Genomic DNA, 9,551 nt, shown 5'->3' with positions numbered 1-9,551 from the left:
CACAGACTGAAACAGGCTCCAGGCTCTGAGCTGGCAGTCAGCACAGAGCCCGACGCGGGGCTCAAACCCACGAACCGCAAGATCATGACCTAAGCGAAAGTCGGACGCTTAACCGACTAAGCCACCCAGGCGCCCCTTCTCAGTCTTTTAAAACAATATTTATTTATTTTTGAGAGAGAGAGAGGGTGAAGGGCAGAGAGAGAGGGAGACCTAGAATCCAAAGCAGGCTCCAGGCTCTGAGCTGTCAGCACAGAGCCAGACGTGCGGCTCAAATTCACGAGCCATGAGATCATGACCAAAGCTGAAGTCGGACGCTTAACTGACTGAGCCACCCAGGCTCCCCTATACTCCTCAGTGTTTACTCTACTTGACCTCCAGAGCATTTCACACTATGACCATTCCCCCCTTCTTGACACTCTTCAACCATCGTTTCCATGATGCTACAAATAATAGAAGTTACTATTTATGGAATGTTACTGAGTTCTAGTTATTGGGTTAAGAATTTTACTAGAATATGACTTCTTGGATCCTCCCAATAACCCTAGTATTATTATTCTTATTTTCCAGATAAGAAAACTGAGAAATAAAAAGGTTAAGCCACGTGTCCAAGACCACATAGCTTCTGAAAAGCAGACTGAAATACCACCCCAAACCTGGCTGATTCCAAAGCACAGGCTCAAAGTCACTATGCTCTCCCCTCCTGTATTTCCCTGGGTGATCACGCCCACCCTGAGAACTTCAATTGTCCCCTATATGCTGATCCCTCCCTTCCCACCCATCTCCAGCCCAGACATTTTGGCTTAGTTCTAGCCAATATACGGAATTGATGATTGGGATACTTCTATGCCACAGGCACTTCAAACCTACCAGATCCAAAACCGAAACCCTCATTTCCCACCAGGAAATCTGCTTTTCTGCCTGTAGTCATTTTCTTTTTTTTTTTTTTTCCAGTAAACTCTACGCCTAACATGGGGCTCCAACTCACAACTCCAAAATCAAGAGTCACATGCTCTACCAACGGAGCCAGCCCAGCTCCCCTGTATTAGCCTTCTAAGTTGGTGCTACCGCCAGTGTCTGACCATAACATTCCAATGGTTAAACCCTATGCCGGCTCACCAGTGGTTATACAATAAAGTCCAAGCTCCTTAAGCACTGTATTGGAGTCTTTTCCGGAAATGGCTTTCCTCCTCTCTGGCCTCATTTCCTATCACCTTGCCTCTTATACTTCACGCTCCAGCAACACCAAATGGCTTAGGATTTCTGGACTCTTGCTTTATCCTCTGGTTCTTTAAAATTGTGCTCACATGTCATCTCCTCCCTGTGCCATCTCACAACCCCAGCATGCTCGCCCCGCCACCTCTTTACTCAGAGCATCGGTTCTCAAATTTTCATCTGAAGGCCCCTTCATATTCCTCAGTTACTGAGGGCCCCAAAGAATTTTTATTTACATAGGTTATGTCTACTGATATTTACCAGATTAGACATTTAAACTGTCATGTTTAAGTATTTGTTAATTCATTTAATAAAAAGCCCATTGCCTGTTAAAAATACTTAACTTCTTAAAATGAAAATTAACTACATTTTTCCAAACAATGAGAAGAGTGACTTAGCTTTACCTTCTGCTGGAGATCCCTTTAATGTCTGGCTTCATGAAAGACAGTTGGATGTTTGTGTTCCCACACTTATTCTGTTATGATATCACACCGTGTAGCCTCTGGAAAACTCTATGAATGAACAAGAAACAAGTAAATAACAGATTACGGGATTAATTTTTCTCTTGCTAGAAAGGGTCTCAAAGACCCCCCATCCCCAGACCACTGTTTGAGAACCACTGACCCTGTAAGGGTTGTAGACATTACCAGCTTGTATGAGAATTCCTTTGTTTGCATGTTGACTCAGGTATGAGAACGTGAATTCCACTGTAGTTTATTACTTGCTGTATTCCCAGAACACTGCAGAGTGGACAAGATACCTGTGTAGTTAGGGTCTTTTTCTTATCATCTTCACTTAAAAGTGAACATGGCAGGGGGCACCCGGATTTGAACCGGGGACCTCTTGATCTGCAGTCAAATGCTCTACCCCTGAGCTATACCCCCTCTGCTGGAGGCAGAGGGATTATACCTTAATTGTAGTGTTCACTGACCAGACCTATGGTGATTCATAGTTTAGTACCTATGATTGACTGCTTCAAGTTCCCAGAGTGATACAAAAATCCAAGAGAATATTCTTTGTGGCTTTGCCATCCTCCCTACCTGCTACCTGAGCTGCACTGAATCCCAGGTCAGTGCTTTGCCCAGGAGAGGAAGTGTTTCCCTTGTTCTTCTTAAGACCTTCTCTGCTCCCGTACGGGATGAGGTTCTAATGTCTCAATTCTCAGCATCTTCAGTCATTTCATCTCCCCTTGCTTCTTCAAACATCAAGTTTTCCCCTAGATTGGAAAGCTCTTCCTTTAGCTGTGACTGCTCGTCCGTTTCTTCTTCTCTCACTACCAATTTCTAAGAAAGTCAGGGACTTCATTTCTTTACCAAGCACCTGCCTCTGCAGTCCCACCACTCTGCATCTGCTTTCTCGACTGCCAGTAATTTTTTCCCCCTTGGAGTATGTATCTTGTCTCTCCACCTAGATTGTAAGTTCCTTGAGGGCAGGGATCACTTTACATTCCTCTTTGTATTCCCCAGAGTAGTTGGCACGGTGCCTGGCTCACTGTAAGCCCAGTTTGTACTTGCCAGACAAACCACAATCCTAATTAAATTCAACTCTCACATTACACCACGTTAGCACCGAGGCAGGTGAATTTTGTTGCAGGACAGCTCACAAGTCCTGTGTCACCTCATCAATCTCAAAATACCCTGTCTGGTATTCCTATACTACTGGCTGACGAGGTTCACTTTCTCACTCTCCAAAATGACAATTTCACGCACTTTCTCCTGTCTCAAACCTTCCATATCTTATCTCTCCTCACTGTCTTAACTTAAGAGCTGGCGTCTTCCTTTTTCGAGAAAATCAGAATCAGTCAGAAGTAGGGGTGCCTGGGTGGCTTAGTTAAGTGTCCGACTTCAGCTCAGGTCATGATCTCACGGTTTGTGGGTTCGAGCCCCATGTTGGGTTCTGTGCCGACAGCTAGCTCAGAGCCTGGAGCCTGCTTCACAGTCTGTGTCTCCCTCTCTCTCGGACCCTCCCCTGCTCATGCTGTCTCTCTCAGAAATAAATAAAACATTTTTAAAAAATTAAAAAAAAGAATCAGTCAGAAGTAGTGGTGTGCTGGTAAATGGCTGACAACTGGCTTCAAAGGACCCGATTTATAGCATTTGCTAAGTCCCATATTGCAAATACTCCCACCTGGCAATTTCAAGCTCCCAAAATGAAGTCAACTGGCTTTTTAAAATTCTTGACATTTTAACCATCAGTTCTCACAAGCCAGTATGAGCCAAACCTAGCACACTTCTGGGATTGACTACCTCGTGTATCAACCACCCACTAGACACCGACAATTCCCAGAATTATAGTCCCAACCCAGACCTCTCCCTGGTCTCCAGAATTAACTGGATCTTCAACTGCATACTTAACATCTCCTCTTCAATGTCTATGGGGCACCACACCCTTAACATTCTACCCATTGTAGAATGTGAAGTCCATGAGGATAGGGGGCTATACTGTTTTACTGTCTGTGTAAGAGTTTTTAAAATGTTAATTTTTTTCCCTTCTAAACTTACTCCTTCCCCAGTATTCTTTATCTCAGGAAACCACACCACCATCCACCCGGATAGTGAAGACAAAAAAGAAGAGTCTTTCTTGATTCTTCTCTTTCGCTCCTCTTCCTCAAACCATCCAACGTATAGGAGGTATGTGGCTCTTCTGCATGGCCAATCTGGATGTCTGCACACCTCTCCATCTCTACTGTTCCCATTGTAGTAGGCTAAACAATGGCCCTCCAGATATGTCCTTGTCCCAATCCCCCTGGGAATACGTTAGCTCACAAATCAAAGGGACTTTGCAGATGCTGTGAAGAATCTTGAGTTGGCAAGATTATCCCGGATTATGTGGGTGAGCTCAGTTTAATCACAAGAGTCCTCCTAGGAGGGAGGGAGGAGGATCAGAGTCAGAGACAGAAGACGTAAGGATGGAAGCAGAGATCAGAGGGCGAGAGGTTCTACCTTGGCTTTGAAGATGGAGGAAGGGGCCATGAGCTAAGAAATGCAGGTGGCCTCTGGACAGCAACTGAAGCCAAGGAAACTGATTCTCTCCTAAAGCCTCCCAAAAGAATCAGGCATGTCAACATGAGTTTAGCCCAGTGAATTTGATTTTGGAATTCTGACCTCCAGTAGTGTAAGATAGTAGATTTGTGTTGTTTTAAGGAAATAAGTTTGATTTGTGATTTGTTTTGTATAAACAAATAAGGTGATTTGTTTATAGCAGCAATAGGAAACAAATACACTGTTGTAATCTACACCACCACCACCGTGCCTCGCCTGCACCACTGCAATAGAATCCTCACCTATCTCTCCGCGTCCATCTTTTTTTCCTTTATTGTGGTAAGAACACATAACATGAGATCTACCCTCTTCAGATTTTTAGGTGTACAATACAATATTGTTAACTATAGGCACAAGTCATATAGCAGATCTCTAGAACTTCTTCATTTTGCATAACTGAAACTTTACACCCACTGGTTAGCAGCTCCCCATGTCTCTTTCCTCATTCCTGGCAAGCACCATTCTACTCTCTGCTTCCATGAGTTTGACCGTTTTAGATACCTCATATAACTCGGTGTTTGTCCTTCTATGATTGGCTTGTTTCACTTACCATAATATCCCATGCCGTAAAATATTGCAGAATTTCCTTTTTTTTTTTTTAAGGCTGAATAATACTCCATTGTACATATTCTCTATGTCAGTTCTTGAGTCCCTAAACATCTTCCCCACAGCAGTGTGGGTGATGATTTCAGATCCCCACTCAAAACTGTCCAATGGCTGACTTTTCATCCATTTGGGATAAAATCCAGACTCCTTACCTTGGCCTCTAAAGGCCCTCGATGGCCCTGGCTTAGATAAGCTATTCTGAATTGCTCTCGCCTTGTCCACCTCTCCAGCCACTCTGGGTCTAGCGCCTTTGCGGTCATCATTCCCACTTCCTAGAATGCCTGCCAGCTGTTAGGTGGCCATCTGTCTCCTTCACCTCTTTCAGATCTTAACTTTCTAGTTTCCAGGTTTTGCCTTCATTAAATTCTAAACTCGGTGTGAGTGAGAACAGTGTGTTCTGCACCTAAAGTGGGGTAGGTGGTTCCATAAAAAGGGAGAGCAGCCACTAGAGAGTGTAGCCAGAGAAGGTTTCTCAGTGGTGTCTTTGGAAGCTGGTGTTTGTGTTCTTTTCAGAGGGACCAGGGAAAAGGATCCCCGATCCGGTTTTGCAAAAGATTGTTTTCCGAGTTCTTTGGGTAAAGAGATGGGTGGGACTGGGGATAAAGAATTGAGCCTATTTTGAAAAGGCGGATTGGTACCTGAGTTCACATGCTTTCAAAATGCCATGTCTTCTGTTGGTATTTTAGTTTTGCTTCTCCTATTAAAATATCCGGTATTGTTTAGCAAGAGGAAACTAACTTTGAACAAATAATAGTCAGGAAGAAAAATTTAGGATTGTGGTAAAAAGAATTTACCAAGCCACTACCAGCAGAGGGGGTATAGCTCAGTGGTAGAGCATTTGACTGCAGATCAAGAGGTCCCCGGTTCAAATCCAGGTGCCCCCTTGGACACCTTATGTTTTTCATAGTCCTTCAGGTAAAACCCAGACATCTGAGGGTTCTGAATCTGAAACTCTCTGGAACCCGTTTCTCTTCCACTTGACTGATTTCCTCCAGCAAATACTTGTTCCTTGTTCCTGAGAAACAAAGAGCAACACCCCGGAAGTTGAACAGGGATTACTTTGTGAGACTTTACGACATACCCTGACTTACTGGCAAGAAGCCCGGTTGTACTCCCTATAGGTAGAAAGAAGACACCGTACTATTTTCATCTGAGACTGTTCTGTCCTAGGTCTATCAGTTTAGTGTTATTTATCGTTTCTTTTTACAATGGAGTGCCCAGCCGGAGCAATATTATTTTGCCTAGTTCATTCTCTAAACTGAGAGGACTAGCGGCACGGAGTCCAAGTTTGGAAGGTTCATCTATGTGGTCACGAAGTTTAAGACCCACACATAGAGAAGATAAGTCAAAAGTAGACGCATTTCCCCTTCTTTACATTAGCTCAGAGGCAGGGCTTTGGTCTGATCAATGTACAAGTCGTAACTTTGAAGCCTGGTGTCCAGGAAAGGGGTAAAAAACTGGGTATTTCTTGGGACTGGACTTGGCATCAGGAGAGCAGCTCTGTTCAGTCTCCATGTCCAGGCTCTTGATGCCTCTCACAGTCATGGGAGCCATAGGGGGAAAAATGCATTCCAGTATTCCCTCGGGGCTCCAGAGGATGACACAATCAGATTCCGGGTTTAAAATATCACAGCTGCCCCCTGACCCAGGCAGCATGCCTCTCCCTCTCTCCTTTATTTTTCCTTTTTTTGGGCAAAATCTACTCAAGGGGGACGCCCTTGCTGCTTTAACACTTATTTCCCTGTGGCCCAATAGTGATCTGCCAACAGATAACTGTCCCACCTTCGGGTTGTGAAACTCAGTGACCTCCTAGGACTAGTTCAGCTGTTCTCAAAATGTAGTCCCCTGACCACAGGCGGCAGCATCACCCAGGAACTCGTTACAAATGCGAATTCTTGAGGTCCCACCCCAGGCCTACAGAATTCGAAACTGGACGTGTCTTAACAAGCTCTTTTGGTAATCCTGATGCACACTCAAGTTTGAGAGTCACTGCAATAGTGTATCAGTTTGCATCCGGATGTAACTTTACTTTTGTAAATTAAAATGAGCCTTGGTGTGCATTCGCCATTTTAACATTCTCGAAGTGCTTTCACTCTGCCTATGTCAAAAGCAAAAGGGAAGAGTAACACAAACACGACAGGTCTATGACACCGTTAATAAAGCTGAAGTTGGAGAAAGGCTTCTTTTCTGGGTTCCCCTCTCTTGACCAACTCCCCCATCAGAAACGGAAAGCCCAAATCCCGGAGTAATCTTGTCCCCTGACCACGGCGACTCCAACTGCCTGACCCATTTGCGGCGGCTGGCTGCCGGCCCCAGAAATCCTGACACTTCGGGCACGGATAGTAGGGACGCGCAGCTTTTGTACTTGATTTTTGCGAGCCATCCACTCCTTCCGCTGAGTACAAAGCAAAAGCGAAAGCTTTCTGTTACGGTTGGAAAATGAGGAAGGCATTTTTCAAAAACTTGACTTTCTGTTTTCTTTTAATCGAGGATCTGAGGTTAAATAGTAGATCGAGTTTGTTCAATGCTTGATCAGAGTGAAGGAAAAACCGCGAAGGGGGCACCCGGATTTGAACCAGGGACCTCTTGATCTGCAGTCAAATGCTCTACCACTGAGCTATACCCCCGCGCCGCTGCTGCGCTTGGAGATGGCTCTTTTGGATGCTAAGACACTGCTACACTGAGGGTATGGAGAAAGAGTAAGGAGAAAGGAATGAAGGGAAGAAAGGGGGCCAAGTGGAAAGCAGAGGTGTCCGGACCCGGAGGACCCCAGGAAAGCTGCAGGGCAGCGTGCGGGGAGGGCAGAACTAGCGCAGGCTGCGAGGCGCCGTATCCCGGCGGTAGGGACGGGTTCCGCCCTACAAATGTGGAAAAGGATGTGGGGGGAAGGGAGGCTAACCGAGGGGCGGGGCATGGGCTTCCCGTTCCTTCCGCAGGTTCACGCCAGGTACCTACGGGCACAAAGGAAAGTCCCCGAATCTGGTGAATCCAGTCGGGCGTTCAGGAGGGTCCCAGCCCCACCCTAGACGCGTGCGAGGGATTTGTCCGCCTCCCTCGGCCCGGGCTCCCCAGATGTGCAGGCAGACCGGCTCTGCGCCGTCTCCAGTGCCACAGGGCCCCTGGCCTCGGGGCGTGCCCCTCCCGGGCACCTTCTGCTGGAGAGCGCCCCGGCACCGGGCACCCTCCGGACGCACTTAGGCACGCGCCCCCTGCCCCGCAGCCCTCCCGGGAATCCGCCCCCGCGCAGCCCCACGTCGCCCGGGGAGCGCGCCGCCAGCGCGCGCCCCGGCCCGCGCCCGCGCCCGCGGCGCGTCCCCGCCCCGGTGCAGCCCCTCCTCCCCGCTGTGTTTATTAGGGGAAGGAGGGCGGAGGCGGAGGCCAGTTCCCTAGCTCCAGCCGCCGTCGCCGCTGCCTGTGTAGTTGCAGCCGCGGCCGCCTCCCGCCAGCTCGCTCCGGGAAAAGAGAACGCGCGCGAGCTCGGGCGTCCCCGCCCCAGCCCTTCCCGGAGCCATGAATCCCAACTGCGCCCGGTGCGGCAAGATCGTGTACCCCACGGAGAAGGTGAACTGTCTGGATAAGGTGAGCCCCGAGATCGGGAGGCGCGTCGCTGCGCTCCCCGAGCAATGCTCCAGATTAGGGGAGGAGAGAAGGGCCGGGTCTCTGCCGCCTCATCCCAGCGATCCCGGGAGGAGGGAGGGAGGGCGGTGTCACAGGATATGGGGACAGACCCCAGTCTGGAAACCGGGAGGTCTGCGGCAAGGAGAGGAGTCTCCGCGTGGCGGAGAGCCACTCCTGGAGAAGAGTGGACTCTGTGCCCTGGGGCTGGGAGGACAGAAGAGGAGTAGGGAGGCCAGGCCCCGGGGTGGGGGAAGGTTAGGGGTGCAGTCCCGCCCCCTAGGGCCGGGAGAGTGAGAGGAGACGGCCGCTCCCTCTCCCCGGCGCGCTGAGCGCCAAGTAGGCGGAAGCGCGGGGCACTGGGGGAGGGGGCGGCGGGGGGGCGGGGCAGAGGCTGGGGGGCCCAGTGAAACCTTCAGCTCTGGCCGCAAATGGCCGGACTTCATTTTCTGGAGACCGGGGGTTGGGGGGCGGCGGCTATCAGCCAGCGAACGTTGCATCTGGTGAACGGGGCTTCGGATAAGGACCCGAGCTCCTCTGCGAGACCCCTTTTTTTGGACAACCTGCACCCCCCCCCTTCGGTCTTCAACGCTTAAAGGACTAACAGCAGACCTCTTCTCTAGTTCCCAGCCCCCACCTCAAATTAGAAGCCAACTCCCGAGGCTGGGCTGCCCAGCCAGAGCGGGGCGGGGTCAGGTGCTGGAGTAGGGTGGGTGGGGGTGCTTTGCAGAGATCTCCTGAAATTGTGCTCAGAGCCTGAGATCGGCTTGTAGAACAAAGAGCTAACTTTTCAAAGCAGGTTTCCCCAATGGAGGGTGAGGTTGGCTAAGTTCAGGGGAAGCCAAGGAAGGGGGGAGGTGTTAGGAAGGGGGGAAGGTGGCCTTCTGGAAATTCAGGGTCCCCTGGGGGCCCTTACACGTCGTCCACCCCATCCATGCTGGGCTTGTTCATCTGGTTGCTATTATACTTTTGGAGGGGGGCGGAGAGTAGAACTGGGTGTTTCCAGCAGTTTGGGGTAGGTTCTGGTCTTTTAAGCTCCCTGAGATCCTAAGGCGATGACTCCCCTCTGCATCTTCT

At 49.1% G+C, this 9,551-nt stretch overlaps 1 protein-coding gene and 3 non-coding genes across 4 annotated transcripts in view; 2 read left to right on the top strand and 2 right to left on the bottom strand.

The window, feature by feature from the left end:
* Window positions 1–2,024: 2,024 nt before the first annotated feature.
* Window positions 2,025–2,096, bottom strand: TRNAC-GCA. Its single transcript has one exon. It is a non-coding gene; the product is annotated as a tRNA-Cys (tRNA).
* Window positions 2,097–5,671: 3,575 nt separating this feature from the next.
* On the top strand, window positions 5,672–5,743 carry TRNAC-GCA. Its single transcript has one exon. It is a non-coding gene; the product is annotated as a tRNA-Cys (tRNA).
* Window positions 5,744–7,414: 1,671 nt separating this feature from the next.
* TRNAC-GCA lies at window positions 7,415–7,486 on the bottom strand. Its single transcript has one exon. It is a non-coding gene; the product is annotated as a tRNA-Cys (tRNA).
* An 883-nt stretch (window positions 7,487–8,369) lies between these two features.
* The window catches only part of LASP1 (LIM and SH3 protein 1), a 42,255-nt gene continuing 41,073 nt past the window's right edge, over window positions 8,370–9,551 (top strand). The window contains exon 1 of the mRNA XM_039227775.1: window positions 8,370–8,438. Coding sequence (XP_039083706.1) covers window positions 8,370–8,438 — 69 coding nt within the window. The remainder of the gene's footprint in view (window positions 8,439–9,551) is intronic.

The sequence above is a fragment of the Hyaena hyaena genome, unplaced genomic scaffold, assembly GCF_003009895.1.
Source record: "Hyaena hyaena isolate Hyena2069 unplaced genomic scaffold, ASM300989v1 scaffold_29, whole genome shotgun sequence".
Lineage (NCBI taxonomy): Eukaryota > Metazoa > Chordata > Mammalia > Carnivora > Hyaenidae > Hyaena > Hyaena hyaena.
The sequence above is the reverse complement of the archived record's forward strand: the minus strand, read 5'-3'. Positions and strand labels throughout refer to the sequence as shown.